The 25,136-nt window shown below is 41.7% G+C and overlaps 1 protein-coding gene across 1 annotated transcript in view; it reads left to right on the top strand.

The window, feature by feature from the left end:
- Tapt1 (transmembrane anterior posterior transformation 1) overlaps positions 1 to 25,136 on the top strand; it is a 51,310-nt gene that overhangs the window by 9,036 nt on the left and 17,138 nt on the right. The window contains exons 3-7 of the mRNA XM_052198224.1: positions 13,267 to 13,385; positions 22,682 to 22,844; positions 23,742 to 23,877; positions 24,601 to 24,698; positions 24,971 to 25,040. Of these exons, the coding sequence (XP_052054184.1) occupies positions 13,267 to 13,385; positions 22,682 to 22,844; positions 23,742 to 23,877; positions 24,601 to 24,698; positions 24,971 to 25,040 (586 nt within the window). The remainder of the gene's footprint in view (positions 1 to 13,266; positions 13,386 to 22,681; positions 22,845 to 23,741; positions 23,878 to 24,600; positions 24,699 to 24,970; positions 25,041 to 25,136) is intronic.

Consider the following 25,136-nt stretch of genomic DNA (forward strand, 5'->3'; position numbering starts at 1 on the left):
GGCCAGCAGGCCGTGGGAAGCTGCCTCCCAGCCTCCTTGGCTGGGAAGAGGTGACTTTGTGTAGGTTCTTGGTAGTGCCACCTGCTGGAGTGTGAGGGAGTTTACACTGGGGCGAGACTAAGAACACTGCTGAGGAGGAGGCAGGGTCCTGTGCCTGCCTGTGAGCCACATTAAGGAGGAGGAAGGTTCCCATGGAGGAGCCTGAGGGGCAGTGGAGGACGGAGGCTCTGCAGTGTTCCTTCCTCAGCACAGAGGAGCTGCACTTTCTCTCCAGAGATTCAACTAACATTGGATCTAGAGCTGGTCAGGGGAGACATGTTTGTAATGGGAAGTAAGTAGAAAAAAGATGAAGCCTTTAAATATATATATATGTGTGTGTGTGTGTGGTTTATTTATTTATTATATGTAAGTATACTGTAGCTGTCTTCAGACACTCCAGAAGAGGGCATCAGATCTCATTACGAATGGTTGTGAGCCACCATGTGGTTGCTGTGATTTGAACTCAGGGCCTTTGGAAGAGCAGTCAATGCTCTTAACCACTGGGCCGTCTCTCCAGCCTGATGAGGCCAATTGTTATGAGGAGAAACCTTGTTAGGTTGCTTTTTAAATTTATTTTTTTTAGTTCTTGGTGTATGTGTGATAAACCATGGTGTATAGTATTGAGCCACAGTGCACAGTCAGGGTAAAGATAATCTGCTGTTGCTAAGTTGGTCTGAGATAACACCAGAATCCTTAACCTATACCTACCCAGCCTTAGCCCTCTTGTAAGGAAAGTTTCTCTCTTGGTAATCAATCCTGGATGCCATTTTTCTCTGAAAATACTGGAATCTCCCTGCAAACACAGACTTCCTGAAGGCTCCTAGCTCGCCTTTGCTTTGAATCTGATCCCTTCGTTACATCGTCCATTAGTTCTGTACTTCGTCAGCAGGCCCAGTGCATTCATGCATTTGCCTTCATCACAACTTTGAAGTGGTAAGCAGATGTGTGTCATGATGGGGATGTGCAAGTGCTCTTAAACTAAGGTCCACTATGAGCCACTGTTGGGCTACATAATATATGTGGTGTGTTGCCATCAGGATTTGCCTTTTAAAAGAAAGAAACAACAAAATACCAAAGAACATTGCTGTTCCAGGAGTTAACTGTTTATAAAACTGTAATTATTTGTATGAAGGTTAAATGTATAACATCCCAAATTAATTAGCATTCATTTCTCAGTTGTTTGCCTTCCGTGAAAGGGACTGCTGCCTGTAGGTCTCTGAGGAACATACAGAGTGCTTCAGAAGAGGGTGGGAGTTTCCAGCTGACTGCACTTCTCGACTGCTAGCATAGACGCAGGACTTCACGTAAGGCCTAGGAGACTATTCCGCATCCAGGTTAATCTAAATTATTTTGTTGTCTCCCTTTTAGTGAACATTGTCAGGACTAACATATATAAGACTTTATTGGTTGTTTTCTTGGTAAATGCTATATTTTCACATAACATCATCTAGAAGAGGTACTTGAAAATTAGAGAGCTCTGTGCTTTTCTGAAGTCTGCAAGGATTATAAAACATTGATGTTTATACTTTCAGGCCAGGGAAATCACCTCAGTGTCTTTCACGAAACCTGTGGACTAACGTGGAACACAATAACACGTGTCACTGCAGGGCATGTCTGTGGGTCAGCAGGCTCATGACATTCTGTGGGCTTCGAGCAGTGCCTCCAGCCTCCCTAGCACTCCTTTCCAAACTTCTCCCTGCATGAAGCCCGACATCTCAGAGTGCTTCCTTCGTCTGGGTGGGGGTGAACTTCTGTTCCTTTTTTCACACAAAGCTCCCAGTCCTGCCTCGCTCTGGGCTCTTCCACAGCCCGCTACTGAGTGCTTATGGCCCACTGTTGGAGTGTTCTGTCCGTAGCTCTCGCAGGCCGCCACTGCTGGCCTCTGCCCAGCTCCCCTGCTTTAGCTGTGGCTCCTGGGCCGTCCCCTCTCCTTCCTCTGCTGGAGTCTCCTGCTTGCGGGTCAGTTACAGTTGAACTCTGTCGAAATGTTTTAAAATCTTAACAGCCTTAGCTTTGGCACCTTTGAGGAGTGTCCTGCCACACTTTTAGGGCACAGCAGGAGATGCTTGGGAGAGTCCTGGTTCCAAGGCTCCCCTGGGTCTCCTTTATCTCCTGCTTTGCTTTAATTAAACATGACTTTGCCAACCCTGCAAGAAAAGACTGTCTGTCAGCCTTTCTCAGATTGCTAGGCACACATAGAAAGAGACCCTAGGGAACATTTGTTTGCTCTTTGCTTTACCCAGGCGCTCTTGAGGTAAACCTGTTCTTGCTCATGAAGGATTTACTCTACAGGAACACTAGGTAACACAGCCTACAGTTGATTCATAGCTCCTGGCTTTTGGAGTTAATCTTTAGTGGGATGCAACTGGACACAAGTTTGTCGGCAGAAATATTAAAAAAGTTGGCTCATTCCCGCACTTGCGCCTCTGCCCCAGCCACCCGGCTGGCCATGCTCTGGTGGGCAATGGCCAATCTGTTTTTATCTCATGGAGATTCTGACTCCGAACTCCACAGTCTCTCCATCCAGCTTGCTAGGTTCCCACTGGCAAGTCGCTACCACGCCAATCCTGTGCTTCAAATCCCACACGGCCTTTGTGGAGCACCTCAGGCAAACCCACGCTAAGCTATCATATCAACGTGCACAACACAAACTTAGTTCAGAAACAATGGTAACTCAATCTCAGGTCACAGCAACTAAAACTTAATCTTGTATGCCTTATGAAAATCTGATCCCTCAGTGGCGGATCCTAGCAGATCCACCAGGATACGAGGAAACTCTAGCATCTACCTCTTACCCCTCTGCTGTCCCAGTTCCAAAGAGGACTAACTCTCTTCTGCTTCCTCTCTTCTTCCATCCAACCGGAAGTCCTGCCTATTAACCCAGTGATTGGTTCCTTTATTCTTTAGGGGATTGGTTCACAAGAACAGCATAGGCCCATCCATAACACTAGTTGAGGACAGGGACACATGTTTTCTGGCCTGTGTGGTAGTTCCTATTGCTGACTTCCAAACTGAGTTTACTTCCCACCATATTTTGGTGGATACTGGTACTAGGGGATGATTTACTATGTGTCAAATATGTAATTATCTCTTGTCCAAGGCTAATTTTGTTGACTCTGTGGACCTAAAATTATAATAATTTTGCAAAAATTAAAATTTTATAAAACATTGAAAAAAATCTGTCCATCATAACATTTTCTAAAATCCCCTGGTCAGTTTATTTGCTAATTTAAGGAAGGAGATAAAGATCACATACTTATTGACTGATCTGTTCTGTCTTAAGTACTTATGGTATATCCTAGCCATTTGTAGCATGGAAGTACATAGACTTAGATTTTAGCATGGTGGGAAATACTGAGTTATGATACAAGATACCAAATGATAAGTGCAGTTAAGCAAAATAGGTAAAATGCTGCTAAGAACTCCCAGAAGGGCCAGGTGCTGGTGGTGCACGCCTTTAATCCCAGCACTTGGGAGGCAGAGGCAGGTGGATTTCTGAGTTTGGGGTCAGCCTGGTCTACAGAATGAATTCCAGGACAGCCAGAGTTACACAAAGAAACACTGTCTTGAAAAAAAAGAAAAGAAAAAAGAAAGAGGGGGGCAGCAGAGGAGGTTGCTTAGCAGCTGAGCTGCTGAAATAGTCAAGGGCAGGGCCCGAGAAGGAAGTGTGCAGCCAAGGCAGGAGAAGGGAGATTGTGAGCAGGCATCACAGGGCATGTGTACATGCACCAGGTGGTGTGGGTGAGCGGACTGGGGAGATTCAGAGATGGGGATATGGGTGTGAACAAGGAGCCACAAGAACCGAAAGATGGGCTGGGTCTAGATTTGTCTCATGGTCAAGCTGAAGAGTTTAGGACTTAGGCTTTGGGATGACACTCCCAGGCTGTATTCCTTAGAAATGTTCTAGCTGTGTAGAAGAGAAAGTGGGGCTAGGAGAGGCTGGCTTGGACAGTTTCCTCTCCTTTTGAGCAAATGTAATCAAGGTCCGAGTTAGTCCAGCAGACTGGTGACGTGCCGTGGCTCCAAGGCCTCGTCTCACCCAGTCTTGGCTACATACCTTTTTGGTTCTCCTGCCTAATGATTTTAAATAGAAATTTGACAACTATAAGTTATTGGATCTTCATTGTAATCAGGAAAGAAAAAAAAAGTGGTCGGGTAGTGCCCCCTTTTGACTGACCCCCATACAGAATTAAAGCTTTCCCAGAACTCTCAAAACTCTCACTTGTGTCTTACTGGCTAAACAAAGGCTTGGTCAAGGCCAGCTGTAGCACAGGAGACTAAGATAGTAAACGCAGAGTGAGCTCTAACAGCAGAGAAAAGGATTAGGAACAGTATGGTGTTAGCCTCGGAGCTCTGCTTCTGAAAACCAGGACAGCAGCAGTCAGTGTGAGGTAGAAATGAACAAGGACCGCTCCGACCTTCCTTATGTTCCATGCCTCTCTCTAAGCATCCTCAGTCGATTTATTTGCCTCTTCTATCCTTTATTCTTGGTGTTGGACAGATATAGCTTACAATAAATATTATTTTATATTTATATATAAATGTAAATGATATAAATATAAAAATATTTATATTATTTTATAAAAATCACTATTTATGAACCTTGTCTTTCATCAAAAGCTAAGCTACAATGAAAGTGTATCTTTACCTTTAATGCATGCTTTGGGCATCCATTTATTTCATATTTACCATACTTTGTACATTATACCTTTAAAATACATTTTATGCAAACTAAGTTGTACTGTTTAGTCTTAAATGTAGCTACTGTTTTTAAAGAATCTTATCAATTACTTATTTATTCATTATTATTTATTTTGTCAGACTAAGGATTAAACATGGGAGTATAATATGAGGCAAATTTCTGCAACTGGATCCCCAAGTTCTGTCCTTGTCACCTGAAAGCAGATCTCACTAAATCGCCTACTTATTGTATGGCCTAGGCTAACCTCAAAATTGAGATTTTTTTTTCTACCACTAGCAAATTTTACAAATGTTTATGAGACTATTAGGTTGAAGGTTATAAGGAATGATATGTATTTGTGTTGGTCAGATTTTTGACACAGACATAAGCAACTAAGGGAAGACAAAACTTATATGTATATACTATTCCGAAAGTTTAAGTGCATAGGCCTTGACTCTCGCTTCTGAGTTGCTAAAGAACCTTGGTGATGGGAGTGGATGTCAGAGGCATAACCTGCCTCCTCCCTAGACTTTGCCTCCTATAAGTCTAGGTCTCCTAAATTACTGGCATCAACTGGGAACCAAATGCTCAATACATGAGCCTTTTTAATTCATCAACAAGATATGTGAAATTATGTTATTACTAAGCATGAACTATTAACCAAAGGGAGAGGGAATCACTGAACACTAGAATCGTGTGGTCCAGCATCAGCTGCCTGCTCATCTGAGTCTCCTTAGGACTCTATTTTCTTCATCTAAGATGAGAAGGTTGACAGTCATCTCAAGAGGCCTAATACAATATGAACCTGTCTTAGTTACTTTTCTGCTGCTGGAAAGAAACACTATAACCATGACCAAGACAACTTATAAAAGGAAGCATTTAGTTGGGGGCTTGCTCACAGATTCCAGGGTTAGAATGTGACCCTCGTGGAGGATGGCAGCAGGCAGGCAGGCCCTGGAGCAGTACCTCAGACGTTATGTCTTACCTACAAGTTGGAGGCAGACACGGGGACAGAGACTGGGCCTGGTGTGGACTTTTGAAATTTCAGATGTCATCCCCCCCCCCACCAGTGACCTCCTCCAAAACCATATCTAAACCCCCCAAACCAGTTTCACCAACCAGGGAACCAAACATTCAAATACATGAGTCTATTAGAGGCTATTCTCATTCTATCTACCACAGATTATTTTATGAGATTGCTTTTGAGAAACAGAGAAAATGGGTGGTAACAGAAAAATTCCAAGAAAGAGGTTTTCAGTATATAATAGGAGAACTTAATTATTTCCCTTTTCTTGGAGGGTAAGCAGGGTCAGTGTTTAACAGAATGATTCAAAAGTTCACTTTATAGTTGTGAACTTAATTTGCCATCATATAAAGCTGGTTTTGTTTTATTACAAGACATGAAAAGAAAACATAGTAGCTATCAGGTCACTTTATTTCAGTGAAACAGTTCTCAATTTTATTGTGAAACTGACATACTGCTTGCTCAGACCCCTGTTTGTGTCAGGGACTTCTCAGTCATCCTCTTGGTTTCTAATTCCATGAGAAAACATCCTTATAAATCCATCTTGGGATGCAGACTTTCTTTGTCTAGGACTCAACCTTACCCACATTCCCCAGTTACAGAGCTACTGAGAAAAAAGCAGGTCAGCACGATCTGACTGAACCTCAGCACTTTGTGAGCCTTCCTCCCCTTCTCTCCAGGGCACATCCCTGCCTGAGGCAACGATGGCAACACCAGCAGCCCCCTCCAGAAATAAGGCTTGATACGATGGGACAGCAGTCAGTGAATTCCCAGCTACCTTGCATTGTGATGTTGCTGTTACCTGCTGGGCACTTAAGACCATCGAGCAAATTAAAAGATAACTGTTCGTAAGCTTACAACTTGAGAGCTGTTTGTTGGAAACTCTCTTTTTGCCTTGTTGAGTTTGGTCATGCCATTATGATTCCTTACTTAAGCCATTTTTGACTCTTAACTGCCAGCCTAAGGAGGCTGGCATCTCCCTGAGAATCAGATCTAAGTCTCAAAAGATGTCATCTTGCATTGGCTGCCTTTACCTGCAGGACCTGTGAAGGCCTCAGGTATTAGGGTAACTGTCACCTTATTGCAGAGCTTTAAGGACACTTTTACTGCCCTGCATCTGGCCAGCCTCTCAGCAGGATCCTCTTCTGCTGCAAGATATTTGATCATAGTGTGACCCCCAAGATTGTGTTATTTACTGAAAATACCTGTTTCTAGTTGTGGTGTGGCTCAGCCCTTAGCACATAACTTTAATCCCTCTGGCTGGAATACAGACATGCTCTTAATGCACACCTTTAATCCAAAACAAGTTAGAAAGTAAAGTTATTTGTAGAAGGAAGCACCCATGTTTGAGAAAGATTTGATGGATAGGATATCTGCAACTGTCATAAGAAAAGAAAGGGAAGCAACTTGAGGTGAAGAGAGAAAAAGAGAGGAGGAAACATTTTTTCTGGGACAGTTGTACAAAGACAGGTTGCAAAGAGAGAGCAAGCTAGACACAGGTGAAGACGAACAAGCCAGAGACCAAGAGAGAAGCCAGATTGAATCAGTCAGCTTGGAGAGGAGTTTGGGCCAGAATTGCTGACTTGAACTGGCCAGTGAGAGATGAGAAAGAACTAGAAAGAGTGAAGAGTGAGGTTATTCAGCAGTAAGTCTCAGAGCCGGAAAGCGATCTAGGCCTACACAAGATTGTACAGAAGCTAGAAGCTTCCAGGAACCTAGGCCTAGGTTAGTGGACTAAAGCAGTCAACCTCCGAGATGATAATTACTTCAAATGAATAAAAGATACTTTTACTCTCTGCCCTGTCTGTCCCATTAAGAGTGACAAGTCGTAACCCCACCTTGTGTATTGTAAAGAGTCCCAACCAAGTTAGCGTAAATGTTTTGCGGAGGATTACCATCAAATAAGAGAGGCCAAAAAGTAGTAGGGTCATTGATTGTATATAATTGTTCTACAAACTAAATTCTTCAATGTATTTACCTTTCAAGAAATATGTCTACTGTTAACTGGGGACATATGTAGATATAGATTATGTGCCAGTTGTAGGTTATGATGATCGTGATGCATTGATTGAGATACTTCTGCTCTCTGTGGTTACAGATGTGTGCATAAACTCACCCATCACAGAAAAACTCAGCAATCCCTTTGTTGACCCTCCTAGAGTATAGACTTCTTAGGGACATGAATTTTTGAGTTCATGTACATAGAAAATTTAGTGTATAAAATGTGCAGCCATTGCTTTCAAAGTCAGATTCCTGCACGTGAGCTTGTTGAAAACTGCTGGCAAGAAGTTGAGTTCCTTAGCTGTTAACTGAAGATGGCCTTATCACTCTCATAGAACTGTATATATAGCTTACACCCACAGCGCAGCAAGCAGTTTTCTGTGTAGAACTCTGGTCCTCTTTTCTTTGCCTTGCAAGGTCTAGTCTTGAGTGTTGTCTCTTCTGTGATGACAGCATAGTCTTGTCTGAGACCAGACAGCTTTCCTGACTCTTAGGCATATGCCTCAATGCGTTTCACAAACTCCTAACACTAGCACTGCACAAACCTGAGCTTTTCCTGAGGTTTCCAAAATAAATCATTACTTTAGAATTTAATTCGGAGAAAGATTATACATAATGAATGATCCGTGAGTCGTCCGGCCCCTTTTACTGTTCTGTTGAACATTGTTCTATCCTAGGCCTCCATTCTACCAATTTGCTTCAGACTCTGCCTTAGCTAACCACTCTACCCTGGCACTCACTGCACAGTTTTCTTCCTGTCCCCAAGATTCTTAACACCCTGTGGAGCCTCTGCCCCAGGGACTGCTTAACCCAAGTATAGGCCCAGACATTTCTAGACAGCAGCGTTCGTTTCATTCATTCAGGCTGGAGAGGGGCTCTTCCAGGCTCTTTAGTCACATTTCCCGGGAGCGTTCCAGTCTGCAGTGCCTCGCCACAGTAGGCTGTGATGCTTGCTGGCCCCAGCAGAGGAGATAGCACGCAGAATTTCAAATGAGCATTGAAGAACTACATTCCACAGCCATTTTTGCTCCTTTTTAGCCATGGAGTTTTATATATTTTGAAATTTTAAATGGCATTAAGGAAAAGGCTCTGGAGATTTTTTTCAACTTAAAAACAAAATTCTCATGGATAGAAGCTGGTATTTTTGTTTTGAGACAAGTATTTTTCCAACAGCGAAGAGCAATTTAGTAGGTTCTGTGTAAATGCTTAAGAGAGACTTAGACCTTTGCACACATGTTGGATGCATATTACCCTACCGTGCTGCTGACGCATTACCACTCTATAGTATCCTCAAAAGAGAATATCAGCTGTTAAAAACCTGCAATGAATCTTCTCTTAGTATAGAAGACTAGGAATTCAGCAGTAAGTTTGAGTATGGAACTGGTGTGTTTTTCAGCAGACTGGCTAGTGTCTTTACCATGTCTGTACTGCTCAAGAATGTATCCTTAGTGTCACTGCAGACTTAGGTACTGTAGCCTGCCTGCAAAGGTGGCAGTAAGAAGGAACTGCACCTGTAGAGGCCTCAAAACAAGATTTCCCAGAGTCAGACTAGCAGGTACCTCTGGCTTTTGACTGTTTTCACCTTAGGAATTGCAGAGGCCGCCTCATTAATTAAGCCCGTGATTATTTTTGAAGTTATGAATCTGTTTTCGGGGAAATAAAAATCATCATACTGTATGTAGCTCTGGAGACCAGAAGAGGGTGGCAGGTCCCCTGGAACTGGAGTTATAAATGGTTGTGAACGTCTGTGTAGGTGCTGGGAATGGAACCCAGAGTAGCCTGTGAACTGCCGAGCTGCCTCTCCACGCCTCACGCTGACCGGCTTAGTGCAGTACACACTGTCTTGACCCTTTGATTGTTTGCTTGTTCTTTGTTTCCCGCTTTGTTTTCTGAGGGGGGTATTTTGATTTAGTAAGGTTTTCTTTTCTTTTCTTTTTTGTTATATATAGCCCAGGCTGGCTTGGAAGTCACCAGGCTGGTTTTTATGCCTCCTTCCTACTCTCCTGAGTGTGGTGTGTAGGTGTGCCCCTCTGTGCCTGGCCATGAACATGTATATCCAGTTGTCAAAATGTCTGCCTAGACAAAGCTCTAGAGTGTTTGATTAAGAAAGGATGACCCCGAGAGTGGCCTTGTCAGGGAAGGTACTCACCTATGACCTGCGTCACCTTTGTCTGTCTTCCTGGGAACACATGCAAGCAGCTGGATGCAAAGAGGAACAACCCGGAACTCCTGTATGTGGTTTCTTTTTGATAGGTTGTCTTTACATTCTGCTCTTCGGGGTTATTTTTCTACTGTGTTTTCTCCTACATGCGAGTGCACACAGATGGCATATGTGTCAGAAAGGCCATCCATGTGGAAGTGAGGGAGAGGTAAAGTAAGAGTCCCTCTAAGATAGGCGAGGTGATGTGAGCCGGCAGCAGTGGGGCTGAAGAGGGAAAATGAGAAGAAGGTGTCACCGGCCGGGGTTTGACGCACATCCTGTGAGCATCCGCTAGTCCGACAGACTGGCTTAGGGGCGTGTTCAGAGTCACTGCTGCTTTGGTGTCACAGCCGTGCATGTGTTCTGACATTTGAAGTGGATGTTGGAGGAGGACAGGAGACTGTGTCTCAGGAAAAGCTGCATGTCTGGTGTCACTACTTTATAGTCACACCTGTGTGCTAGAGAGGAAATTCGAATTTATAGTTACTAATGGACAACTAGATAATTTATACTTTGTCTAAATAAAGTGAAATAGAAATTACTTGCCTTCTCAAGATCCATACTAAGATTTCAACGTACACATTATTCTTATTGATGTGTTTTCAAAGCTTTTAATTTGTAACAAATTTTAAAGCTAAAGCCAGTCTAAATATTTGATCCATTAAATTCTTGCATTTTTTAAAGACAGTAAGCAGATTGCAAGATAAATTAGCCAAAAGAAAAGCCACCCTAACTCATGAAGCAAGTAGACATAGTGGAGGCGGTCACTTGAACTGTGCTAAAGATCGAGAACAGGACCTTCTGTCTGACCAGACAGACTTGCTGGTTCCTTTGCTCACACTCATTGTGGGCCAGTGTTCATCGTCCACATCCACAGCTTCCTAATGTGTCCAGCAGAGGTGATCATTTCCTCGAAGAGCTGCTAGGCGTATTAAGTGCTTAACATATAGCGCCTACCTGGAACACTGCAGACACTGGCAAGAGACACAGCATCCTGAGTCACCATGTTCATGAAGGTATGGTGGGCAGCTTACGTCCTGCACAGGGCTAGGCTCACACTCCATACATGTCTAGTTTCTTTGTAAGGCATTCAGAAGAATGCTGTTTAGGAGAATATAATGTGAAATGGTAAGGACTGTCCTGCTTCCACTGTTGTCTGCTATTGCTTTTCCTTTGCATTTTGTATTCTCATACTTCTGAGTATTTATCCTCACTCAGTTGAAATGGCTTTAAATTGCAGCCACATGCTGTCTTCTATCTTTGTGGTGAGGTCTATTGCCATATCCAGTGGTCCAGGTACAGGCCCTGTACAGTGTAGGAAAGATTTCCCCTCTACTGGGTTTATGTGGCAGATTTGAAATGTGAAAGGACGGCCATTAAATGTATGCTATGTCTGTGCACCATGGAGGATACTAACACAAAATCTGCTGAGCGCCAGGAAGTTTATTCTTCCCATCCTTACTGCCCATCTCTGGTCTTACCAGCACCTCACAACCTTTCTATCCCCTGTGCCAGGCCGTCTCTTCTGCTCAGCCCATCTTCTGTGTGTGGCAGATCTCTGCAGGGTGTTTTGGCCATTGGACCTTCCATGTTCCTGCACTCTCCTGTCTGCCATTGCAGCTGTTATCCCTACACAGACGTGACTGCTTCCCTCTCTGATAGTTATAAATTTCCTGACAGGAGTACCTGTCCTGCTTCCTGATATCATTGTACCTGCTGGACTGAGCATCTTACATGTTCACAGTCACATTTTCAGGACTGAGTGAGCCTACACAGTCAGGAATACAGTGTTTATCCCAGAATGAGCTCATGAAGAGATAGCCACACTCCTCTTCCTAGTATTTTGTGTTCTCATGTAGACATACCCAAGATTCTTCTTGGAATTCGCAGGCAGGAAAGGGTTCTCAAGGGGGGGAGAGTCATAAATAAGGACTACTACTCAGACTTTAGTACTCCTTGCGTAACTCGAAAACATGGGTGAAAACTAGCACTTTGCACTCAGCGTCAGGGTGACTGTCATGGAGGAAAGACTGAAAACTGTAGACTTCCACATGACTTAGGTTCACATTGTGCTTTCATTGTCGTTCATGAGTCCAGAATCTTGAAGAGGCTTTAGATTCACATTGAGAAATCTGACATTTATAATTTATTTCTTAGATTTTTGTTAAAAATTAATAAAATATGGACTTTCATTTCATTATGTATACATTTGCCAGCAGACATCCCATAACAAAGAATCCCACACGGCAGTTTAAGCAGCAGGGATGCAGAAGGAGGGAGCGTGGCATGGAGGGATTGACCGTGTCCTGAAGCCTTTCCCCCTGCCTTGTGGGCAGCCACCTTCCTCAGAGATCTGCATCTGGTCGTTCCTCTGTGTATCTGTGTCCTGATCCTCTCTCGAAAGAAGACCAGTGTGGGCTAGAGAGCTAGCTCAACCATGGAAGGCTGTGGCTCATGACCAACATCTCCAGGGTAGCAGACATGTTGGATCAGGACCTATTTATCCCAATGACCTTTTTCACTCAGATCTCTGTTTTAAAGATCCATGTCCTAGAATTTAGAACTTTCTCATGAGCTCTGCAAGAAACTATTTTGCTTATAACAGTGTGAATTTAGGTAATACATGCAGGTGGGATCACTGGTTACCTAAGGCTATATAGAGTATTACAGTGCATACTCACACACTCTCTCTCTCTCTCTCTCTCTCTCTATATATATATATATATATATATATATATATATATATAGTGATGGATATGAGCATATCCATCAGACCATGTTTGTATGTTAGGCTTATAAGAAGTTGCCACTAAGTAGCAAAGTTTGGTAAACTACGAAAAGATCTATCTCATTCTCCTCTTAGGAGCTATACTGCTAAAGTTACTGGAGAAAATGAAACGTATAAGTCAATAAGAAACAGGGGAGAGGTTAAAGAAAATAGTGATTAGTTCTGAAACTAATCAGAATAAGGTCTTCCAAGTACAGCAGCTGCCTATTTGTGTAAAATGTTGTTAAACCTAATCCCACTGTTTTCAAACTGAAACTGTCTATCCCAGTCTTCTGACAAACAGGGACTGGAAGGATGGGGTAAAGGGAAGACGCTTGTCTGACGGACTTTACTTAGCCTCTCTGTTTTAGGAAGTACCGGAAGTCACATCAGTTGAGTCTGAACAACTATCTTTTGAGGAGCTGACCTCTAGGGATGGTAAACAGAAAACTCTGCAAGAGTCGTAGAAGACTAATGTCCTATTCTAATGACTTTGAAGTTGTATCTGCAACTACTTAAAGAATCTCTCTCTTTTTCCTTCTCCCCCAATGCAGCTCATGTTTTTTGGAATATTTCTGTGCCTCGATGCCTTTCTGTATGTGTTCACCCTGCTTCCTTTAAGAGTCTTCCTGGCGCTCTTCCGGCTCCTCACTCTGCCTTGCTATGGCTTAAGGTAAGTTTACATCTTGGACTATTTTATTACTTTTATAACTTGTAGAGTTGTTAGAATAAAGATGATGCAAATAATTTCATTCATACTTTGGTTTTTAATGCATTCACTGCTTATCTGTTCAATTTATATTATATAATATGTGTTTTATATATGCATTTTTTCCAGAGAGGTTTTGAACCAAAACTGCTTTAGCCAGTAAACTGACACCACTGGAGGCCGTGTGTAAACTGACACTGTGTGGAGGCCGTGAGGCTGAGTAAAAGAGGAACAGGACTAGAAGTAGAAGAAACTGATGTTCTTAACCTGCTTGTCCAAGGGCTGTGAGGTCCCCTGGCTTGCTTCATCTGTGAGAAGTCCAGGTTCTAATCTCCTCAGGAGCCCTTACTGCAGGCTTCTTCCTCCAGTTCAGTTGTGTTAGTGACCTGTGAAGCCATAGTCACCGACTTCTGGTTGGTAGCAGCAGATAACTCTGTAATGGCATCATTCTGATAGAAAATATCAGTCAGCTCAAACCAACTTGGAGAGCTAGTGTAGTGAGTGCCTCCCCTAAGCGAGTTTCCTATCTGCAAAAGAAGATATTTAGAGCTCAGTACCCGTTCCCCAAAACCTATACTTATAAAAAGCATGTCACCCACTGGAGTCCATGGCCACAGCACTCCCTAATGCTGGCGGAGTGCCTGCCTCCAGCACCCCACAGTGCCCGCAGAGTGCCTGCCTGCCTCCAGCACCGAGGAGTGCATACCAGTTTCTTGCACTTCTGTTCAACCAAAACAGAAAGATGGAATGTAGCGCAGCGCTTAATGTACACTCGTCCTTTCCGTGAGCAGGAAGTTTGATTTTAGGGTTTTCCTTCTTGACAGTCACATCAGCACGCCTCTGCTCTATGTGGTCACCCTTTAGAAATTATTGCTTCACTTTAGCATAGTTTGAGTTACAGTTCTAAAGCATGTGGCTTTTATAAATACTTTAAAAACATTTCCTTTCAGTTTGAAAATTTAAAATGCTGAAATGGGCAATAATTTGTGAAACTCAATTTAAATATAGTGTACATTCAGTAGAACATGACACTTGGAACTATAGTTTCATCAATGAAGTTGAGCTAAAAAATTACCAGTCCATATTCAAAACTGTAAGCTGTGTTTGAAAGACTAAAGTCACAACGACGTTTCTTTTAAGGTAGAAAATGAGCCATCTATATTCAATAATAAGAGACACAGCCCTTTCAAATGAGCTTTAATCCATTTTGATAAGAAATGCTTCTAATGTAAATAGAAATAATAATATATCAGGTTGTGAACGGAATAACAGTTACGATTAGCAAGATTGCAGAGAATAAACATTTGTAAGAATTCAGCCTATCTCCGTGCTGTAAAAGTTCTTATTTGTGTCTGTATCTTTCTCATCTTCCAGAATGATATGAATTATGGCATGTTTAATTAATCCTACGTTATCCAGGTGGGGAGATCTTTTTAGGCATTTTAGCACCAACTTTAGGACATGCCAGGTATTTGCTTTTCTTTTGAGGAGGGTTTTTTAAAAGGCTAGTTCTCATTGGTCAGGATTTTCAAAGGCCTTAGTGGTGCTTTACTGCTAATGCTGGCTTTTATACTGAGGGCTCAGCGAGATGACATGTTAGTTACCTTTTCAGAAGATGGGGGATATCTGTGGAAATCTCCGTGTGTAGCTGCATAAAGAAGGTGAATACAGGGAAATTAGATTAATCCCATGCCACAGGCTGACATAAAGTTACTAAGATGCAGGGATTCTCACTCATCCTTTGTGAGCTAGGTTCCTTTTCTGTTATTCCAAGGTCAGCAGTGTTAAGCAGGTTTGAATTACCTGTGGCACATTCTCATCAGCTGGCAGCACCCTGGGCTTTCTAACCTGGAAACGCTTCCTACTGGACTAGAGCTTTCTGTGTGGTTAGTCCACCGGAGACATACACTTCCTGATAAGGGCCTGTCCATGTTCTCAGAGGCTCTTGAGGTGGAAGTCATCTTATTTGACGATACATCTTGTTCTTCAGACATGTAATACTGCTTTATGCTCCAAGTCATTTCTGTTTCTCTGTCACTTGGGGAAGCAGGACACGTAAGCAGCGTATAGCATACCCTTTCTGTTCTGAGTATTAAGTATTGCAGAAAATAGGAATTCTTAAACCATCTACTGCAGTTTGCTTCACATAAATCATTGTTGCTTCCTAGTGCTAACATTTCTATGATAGTTTACATTTTTAGTGCAAAAAAATGATTGCTTTAAAATTTTATTTCGAAGCATTTTCGATCTAAATTGACTTCAGTGGCATTTAAAAAGTGCTTTCTATTTTCATGGTTTTATAGATAAAAGGACTCTAGGGGGCAGCTTGTTATAAACAACTTGTAATTATCTGCAATGTTGCTTACCTGCAGTTACATTTTATGCTGTCATTCATATTTATATGATAAATGAAACATGAGGATACAATTACAATTCTTCAGCCAAATTTCAACCATCTTGAATCCTCTATATGAGAGCAAGCAATATTACAGGAAATATGAAGTGCTTCTTTTAATGTCTTAGTGCCTTCAGCGGTTCTGTATCTGAGTTAAGCAATGTGTGTTACTGTGAGGCACAGTTATTGTCTCTGAACCATGAAAACAATGGCTCTGTGAGTCTTTTTTAAAGCATGGAACTGAAAATATAGTACAGTGTGAAAACTGCCTGAACAAAAGATACTGTTAATATTATACCCAAAGCCATTCAGGTATTTCTAGAATACCCAAAAATGTTTTATCTTTATGGAATTATTAGAAATAGCCGAATCCTGCTATCTTACAGCTTTCCTCCCATTGTTCTGCTTCCATTAAAGGTTATTTGATTTGTTTTGCCTATAGCTGCTTCATGGTCCATCTTTTTTCAAAAAGCAAAGGTGCTCTTTCCTTCAGTCTGACTTAAAACTTGCAAAGAAGTTAATTGTCTACTTTCCCGAGTCATTATCATCCTCATCTCTTCTGTTTCAATCTTTTGTGTATGTATGTATGTATGTATGTATGTATGTATGTATGTATGTGTATATATATATATATTTCTAGTCTCTTTTTTTCTAAAAAGAGAAGAAAAGTTATTTGTTAGTTAAATCCTGACATGGAAACAGTATCGCCCTGCACGGGGTCAGAATCAGCAGCACAGCACAGCGCTGTGTCTGTCATCCTCGGGTGAGTGTCTCCTCCTCTGTCTGCCCCTCTCTTTGCTGCAGCATTTCTGGGAGGCTTTTTAAAGAAAACCAAAATTTCTGCTTTGAAGCTATTGTTAGATCTTCTGCTATCTTGATGTGTTTTTGGCTTTGTTTTGAAGTTTAGGTTTTGTTGCCACTGGTAGCAGTTGAGTGAACAGAGACGTTGCCTTTCACGAAAGATGATAAGCAGGAAGATTTTGTAGCTTGTTCAGTAACTCAGTCCTCATCCTGACTGCCCAGTCCACAGACCATCTTTTTTCTTTTCTTTCTTTTCTTTTTTTTTCTTTTTTCTTTTTTTTTAAGATTTACTTATTTCATGTATGCAGTACACTGTCGCTGTCTTCAGACACACCAGAAGAGGGCATCGGATCCCATTACAGATGGTTGTAAGCTACCATGTGGTGGCTGGGAATTGAACTCAGGACCTCTGAAAGAACAGTCAGTGCTCTTAACCAATAAGCCATATCTCCAGCCCCCATTTTGCCAATTTTCAAGCAGCTAGGATTGTGTTCCTTTGAAGGTGTTGGCAAGTGCTGCTGTAAACCAATGGTGAGGTGCACTGCTCACAAAGGATGCCGCACTGCTCCTGTTGAAAGCTGCTAGCACTTCTCAGTGATCACAGAAAGACTTGGTTGAATCTGTTTCTGATGAAGTAGCAGTCTTAACCCCTGCTGCCCAGTGTTTAATGAGGAAGGGAGGAAAGACAGAAGGCATCTAGGATCCTGGAAAGCTGGTTCTTTCCTTTCCTAGATAAGGTAAGATAGCTTCTAAACTTTTAGACAAAATTAGGATGATATTTTAATTGAAGACAGAAACAATTAGGTTGTTATTCATTATATGAGTTATCTGTGCTTGATAGATATCAGATATCTTTCTAAGTTAATCCATGGGATATATTAAAAATACTAAGTATGTGGTAATTTAAGTGGTATCAGTGTGAATACTGTCTCTTCCTAGAATTGGCATTATTTTGTGCTTTAGAATTCTGTCACACTTAAGTTATACATTGAATGAGATTACAGAGGAAAAATGGTAAAATATAGAACCCAGAGCTGACAGCCATTAGTAAAGAAAGCACTTTTGAACATTATATGGTACTAAGTAAGCTGACTCGATTTAGGAATGCTAGAGTATTTTTCCTTTGCTATTATAGTAAAAATTCAGGCAAGCAAATTTCCTGATCCCTGTCTTGGTTTTAGACATAACTCTCATCGAAGACTTCATTGGCTTTTTTTCTTGTTTTAGATTAGGAATATCTTTTAGCCCTGTAGGAGAGTTCTTATCTCCCAGAAGAACTATTTCAAATTCTCAAGTTTCTTAACCTGTTGGCTTTCCTCCATGTGCCTTACCTCTTTAAATTTAGTTGTGCTCAAATTAACTTTATTTGTGCTATATAAGTAGGTTTTCTCTTTCCATGCAAAGTTAAGCATTTGATTCTGGCCTGAGTAACTCTGCCACCACAAGAACATGAGTGTAGGAGAGCTCTTAGTGTCTTTGTCAGGGAAACAATTATGTCCATTCTTTCCTCTGACCAGGGCTGACGTGTGCCGCACCAGTGGGGAGAGAGAGAGAGAATACATGGTTATGTAGAAAGCCTTCACAGCAGCATCAAGTTTTGTCATCCCATGCACCCCACCATGACGCTCGAAGTAGCGTAGCAACCTTCCAACCTTCTTTCTTTCTCTCTCTCTTGTAAATCAGACCGAAGGGAGGAGCACTTTCACTTCCTTTATAGGATGGAGAGTGGTGGCACAGGGACTCCTTGTGGTGAGTAAACACGGATTTTTCCTTTTATACTCCTGGCCAGATTGACCTCAGTACCAAAGCAAAAGCACCAGCATAGGCCACATAACCATTTGAGGGTGGGAACACACGGAGGAAAATGTGGCTCCCGGCCTTCGGTAGCATCCTCACTTGGTCTTAAGCTCTAGCCATGTTTATTCCAGTGTTGGACCACACAGTCACCATGACAATCCCCGTGAGACAGTCTCTAACGACTTGTGGGTCTCCGTGGTAGCAGACACCTCAGTCCTCACCTTAGGCTAAGCCAACTCACTTGTTCCTAGACCCACCATTTATTTTGTGTTATTCCAAACACAGATGGCACTTCATAAGTCAGCTACTTCATTCTAATTAAGTTAATGTACAAAAAAAGATGTTATCCATCAAGTGTAGAGTGCTAAGTGATTTTTTTTTTTTTTTTTTTTTTTTTTTTACTGTGTGTCAAACTTAAATGTTGAGTTTCCCAGTTCAGGAAAGTATCTTGATCCTAGTCCTTTATTCCAATTCACTTTAAGACCATAAAGGTACTTCTCTTAAAAATATGAACCACATGAAATACATGTTTTTAAAATGTCAGCTGTCTGTGGCTCTCCAGCCCTCAGCTATGCATACTTTAAGGTAAACTGAGCCGTGCTCCGCCCTGGTCTCTGTCCATGGCTTGCAATGAACCCGCAGGGCTCTGCTTGCTGTTGCTGTCGCCTCTTCCTTCTTGGTCTTGCCAGTCCCAGTTTTCTTCAACAGTAGAGTATCAAGGGGTGGGGACACCTCACAGCGAGCATCTTTCTCTGCTGCATAATTCTACCTCTATGAATCTATAAGCACTTTAAATAGCTCCAAGATGTATAATAGTAAAATATATGACATGAAATTGCCATTTGTAGTAACTATGAAAGTATAGTGGAAGTATTTGCAGGAATTAAAAGGTAAAATTTATTCTTTCTGTATAGGTGTTTTTAACTTGAATATCTTTTAAATTGTGTTAAATGTCTTATTTTTATTCGAAGTTCTATTGAATATCTTATTTAATCTTGTCTTGCCCCTCATATAATAAAACCAATAGGCTAAACTAAATTAGATTAATGTGGGTTTTGTTGTTGTTGTTTATTTGGTTGGTTGGTTTGGTTTGTTTACTTTGTCTAACATTCTCTTGAGATCTCCAGCATTTGCTAAAGGAACTGCCTATAATTCCTCTTTAACAGCTATCATAACTCAGTCCTCAGCCTGAAGGATTATCTAGTGCCCATTCTGGGTTGAATTGGCAGCTTTGTACATAAGCTTCTTATGGAGTTAGTAATGATTACTGATAGTCATCTAAAAATATCCTGCCAGAATAGGAGCAAATGCTTTGGTTGGTTCATGTTGTTTTAATTAGTTAAACTCATTTGTGGTTAGATCTTGGAGAAGCTGCGATGCACGCAAGCATTGTATAAGGTGCCACTCAGGAAGGGTTTGTTGTTTTGTTTTTGCTGCTTTATTATTATTATTATTATCATTATCATTATTATCATTATTATTGTTATTAGGCACATGTGGAAAGAAAATCCTTGTTTATAGAGGTTGTTGTGAAACAAGTTTTATGTTGTATTGGAATAGTAGTCCTCCATTTTGAAAACCTGCACTTGCTGTAGCAGACGATTACGATGTTCAGGCAGGGACAGCAGCTGAGGAGCCAGTGCAAGTATGTTATGTCCTGTTTTCCGCTGTGTACTTTAGAAGTTAATAAAGTGAGAGGTGTGCCTGCTCCTTACATGTTTGCAGATGCTCGATTACGTTCTGCAGAACGCGTTGCTCTTTGCTCTGAGTTGGAGTTAGCAGTCAGTGTTGGTGAAGAGTCGCACCTGCACTGGTGCGTCTCGTGACATCCCCTGGCATCGTGGGGCAGTGCCCATCTGTAGTCCAGGGATGCAGGACCATCCAGCCTGTCTCCTCTTGATATCTGAATTAGAAATATGTTCACTCTTGACAGAAGAACCACTGCTCCCAGTCCCAGCCTCATGTGGAGCAGGGCATGAAATCTTCTCCATTATCAGTTAGCCCTTGGCAGGGAAGTGTGTTCTCAGCTGGGTGTGAGGGAAGTGGAAGATAAAAGTTACCCTGCTTTCCATGGAAAGTCGGCATGAAAGGAATGATGGAGGTGGTGTGCTGGGTGCACTTCTGCCCAGAGCTCTGACTTGAGCTGCAAAGAGAAAGCAATGAGCATCCCACCTCTGTGGAGGACTTGTGAGCCAGGCCTGTCTCCGTGGAAGCTCACTAGATGGCTTCCCCTCTCCTAGCACCGTTCCTGAAGGGGCCTCTTTTCAGACGTGCAGTCTCCCATATTGAGTCCAAACAGATCAATCAAACTTACTGATAGCCTGTGGAAAGCAAGAACGCAGTTCTGTGACAGCTCCTCTCAGAGCTGGTACCACAGCCTAGTTACAGGAACAGTTTAAAAGATGGACACCTTATGCTGAGAAAGCCCTGCTCCTGTGGACAGGCTGAGAAGGAGCTGAACAGAAAAAGAGCCCAGAAACTCCTGAGTTTTCTTCTAAGGCCAGGAGCAATGAGTTCAGAACACACTGCAGTGTGGAGTAGTCACTGTTGATAAAGATAAAGCAGCCACAGCTCCTAAAGGAAGCTCCTAGTCCTAACCGTTGAATATATGGGTAAAACCTGGCAGAACAGAAGCCTGAACATTGATCCCAAGGAATAAACCTGCAGTAGACCCGAACGTATCCATTCTTGTCATGAAAATGTTATGTCCAGTAAAAAGAAATACTAAACTTCTTCTTTCTGCTTGTTTTCTCCATCTTACTGCGTCCTTCCTCGGCTTGGCCTTCAGTTTTTATGCTCTACTCAGAAGGAAGAATCAACTACTTTTTTAATTTTGGAAAATTCAAGTCACGTTACAAAGGACAAACTTCTGCAGAAAAGGAGTTGTCTGACAAACTACTAACCCACCGAAAGAAAGAGAGGAAGGAAGGAAGGAAGGAAGGAAGGAAGGAAGGAAGGAAGGAAGGAAGGAAGGAAGGAAGGAAGGAAGGAAGGAAGAAAAGATATGAGAGGATTCATTAGAAATTTAAATAAATCTTGAGGGTTTGAAAGAATCCTTCAGTGTGAGACCTGGGAGCATAGGCCCATGACCCATGCTGTCTGGGAGGCCGGGTAGGGAGACTTAAAGCTCAGGGCCTTTTTGAAGCACGAATAAGACTTAGCTCATTTTTTTTTTTAAATGGATGTATGGTTCAGTGACAGAATGCTTGGCTAGCATTAACAAGGCCCTAGGTGATATTTTCACCTAGAACCAGCTCTACTCCTGAGGTAAACTAACACCAAATTATACTGGGTTCTGTTTCTTACCAGTGCAACTGGCAAAGATTCAGAAGCTGGTCATGAGTTATTTGGTGCTTGTGGCCGCAAGCTTCTCAGTATGCTGCTGGGAGAAGTGTAAGTTGATACAAACCCTTCAGAGGCCCACATTGACTGTTCTTACCAAAATGTCAAGTCAATGGAACTGTGCACCTAGAATTATAGGATTTCACAAATACAGATACATTTTTACTTATGAGACATGTACATTGTACTAGCTTATAGTTGAAAATGAGTAGAAATTTGTCAATAATGGGTTGGAAATTTTATGGTATGTATTCATGGGGAAAACTACATAACCATAAAGATCAGAGAGTCCTTTTGAACCACTATGAAAGATCTGGAGCTAGTAATCCCAGCAGTGGCCTGAGGAGGTGCAGAGTGGTGTACACAGAGTGCCTACTGGGTGGGCAGGCTGACCCAGCGGCTATAAGTCTCACACATGCACACACACACACACACACACACACACAAAGCTGCTGCCTGCACACTCTTCGGTTCTGATCCATCTTTAGTCTAACATTTTTTTAATATTTAATTTTTTTAAGATTTATTTATTTATTTATTTATTTATTTATTTATTTATTTATTTATTTATATAAGTACACTGTTGCTGTCTTCAGACACACCAGAAGAGGACATCAGATCCCATTACAGATGGTTGTGAGCCACCATGTGGCTGCTGGGAATTGACTCAGGACCTCTGGAAGAGCAGTCAGTGCTCTTAAACTTTGAGCCATCTCTACAGCCCTAATCTAACATCTTTACATTCTGTAAGCAGCAGAAAAGGTCCAGTTACTCAGTCGTTTTAGTGACCATCTTTGTTAAAGTTTTTAAAACATGAGCCTGATGTTCATCGTGACCTCGATATGCTATTTCGTGTCCAGTAAAGATGACTTGTTTTGAGAACACATAGAGTAAAACTCCTATCTCCATTATTTGTATATTTCAGGGACAGACGTTTGCTTCAGCCTGCACAGGTGTGTGACATTTTGAAGGGTGTCATCTTGGTAATCTGCTATTTCATGATGCACTATGTTGACTACTCCATGATGTACCATCTGATAAGAGGCCAGTCTGTCATCAAACTCTATATCATCTACAACATGCTAGAGGTAAGGCCTTGCCTCCTCCACATCTTAGTCTGACCACAGCCTGCAGCGTGTCCAGCACTCAAGACTCAGGTCCTACAGAGGGAGTGAGATGAGGGCATTGGCTAGGATGCCTGGGAAGCCATTAATGAATGTGCTTCATTACTGGAGGATCTTGGTACAGTGCAGAGTCAGATCTAGTGAGGCCTAGGGGCTGAGTTTACCGAGGTGCCACCTGAGCCGCTCACTGGGTCATACTTGAAGGGAGAGTGCCTCAAAATCAGTTAAATCAGTGATTCTCAATATGTGGGGTCAGCAGACTCTTTCACGGGGGTCGCATATCAGATGTCCTGCATATCACATATTTACATTATTCATAACAGTAGCAAAATTACAGTTATAAAGTAGCAATTAAATAATTTTATGATGGGGTAACCACAAGACAAGGAACTGTATTATAGGGTCACAGGATTAGGAAGGTTGGGAACATTAAGTTAAAGGAAAGATTTCCACTGCTTGCAGGTTCTGGGAGCACATGCTGTCAAATTGCAAACTTATTGGAAACCCATGGATGCACTGTTTTTTGTTGTTGTTTTTGCAAGAATTATGAGGATTCCACATAACTTAATTATGTGTACTTAGTATACTAAATATAAATGGCTTTGAAATTTTTACATCAAATTTCCCATTTTTTTTCTGTTTGCTTTGTTTTGTTTTTACAAATGGCTAATTCAGTAAATCCCATTCTAGTTCCATAAATGTATTGCATCCTCAGCATACACCAGAGAGCACATGCAAGGAGTGTAAGCAGCTCTTTGCATGTCCTCAGTTCCCTTCCAGGACCGCAAGCCTCGGGTCTGACTGCTAGTAAACTCCTGAAGTGGGCAGTTGAGAAGCATGTCACACGGTTTCTCTCTGCAGGTAGCCGATCGTCTGTTCTCCTCATTTGGACAAGATATCTTAGATGCTCTCTACTGGACAGCCACAGAACCGAAAGAAAGAAAAAGAGCACACATCGGAGTCATTCCTCACTTCTTCATGGCTGTTCTCTATGTCTGTATCCTTTTAGACAATATTCCAGCAGCCCTCGCTGCCTTGTTTGCCCATCCCTGCACATATGGAGGGCACATATGAAAGTGACCTTCATAGTCCATATCACTCAGGTAACCAATGAAAACCAGCTCCAGACTTATTTCTGTGTTCACTTTTAAAACATTGAATTATCATAACACAGATGTATATCTCTTAGTCTCTTTTATCATTTGCCATAATTTTTTCAATTTTTTTGAATTAACACCCTTTTTGAGGGCCTGCTTCTGTTTTTTGGTGGTGGTGGTGGTGGTGGTAGTGGTTTTGGTTTTTTGTTTGGTTTGTTTTCAAGACAGGGTTTCTCTGTGTAGCCCTGGCTGCCTTGGAACTCACTTTGTAGACCAAGCTGGCCTCAAACTCAGAGAACCACCTGCCTCTGCCTCCCAAGTGCTGGGATCAAAGGTGTGCGCCACCCCGGCCTGGTGAGGGCCTAATGTGCCAACTACCAGAGCTATAGTTCTAATTAATGGACGTCCAGATGTCCTCTCTGCTTCTGCTTCTTTCATGTAGAGAACATATATCATTTCAAGTTTATAGCAACTAGAGAATAAGGAAATTATGACAATAGAAAATATTTGTTAGGCAGATTTAATTTAGAAAATATGGTCATTTCCCCCATTTTTTACCTTCAAAACTTTATGATATTATGTTAATAATTGTGAAACAAGTGTTTTCTTTGACTTACTCTTAGTTCTACATGCAATTCTTATCATGGTTCAAGCGACAACTCTCAATGTAGCTTTTAACTCTCACAACAAGTCACTGCTTACTATCATGATGTCTAATAATGTAAGTATGAGGTCACACTTCACATTGGAAGTTTAGGAAGGGGACTCAGTAATGCCATGCATAGAAGGAATTCTTAGTTACCTGTTAGTCTAAGAACTGTTTTGTGGAGAGAGTTGATTTTTACAACTGTTAAGGTATTAAAGTGATGTGTGTGTATGTGTATGTGTTTGTGTGTGTGTGTGTTTGTTTATATATTTATATATTGTATGTATATATATATAAAATAAATATTTTTTAAAGTGACAAAGATGGTATTTCTGTTGCTATTTCAGTTTGTTGAAATTAAAGGAAGTGTATTCAAGAAGTTTGAAAAGAACAATCTCTTTCAAATGTCAAACAGTGGTGAGTTATTCATTCCGATTGTAGCTCTGGTTAACATTCATTGACAGTGACTCAGTAAAAAAAAAAAGAAAGAAAGAAAGAAAGAAGGTGACTCAG

Source organism: Apodemus sylvaticus, chromosome 11, assembly GCF_947179515.1.
Source record: "Apodemus sylvaticus chromosome 11, mApoSyl1.1, whole genome shotgun sequence".
Classification (NCBI taxonomy): Eukaryota; Metazoa; Chordata; class Mammalia; order Rodentia; family Muridae; genus Apodemus; species Apodemus sylvaticus.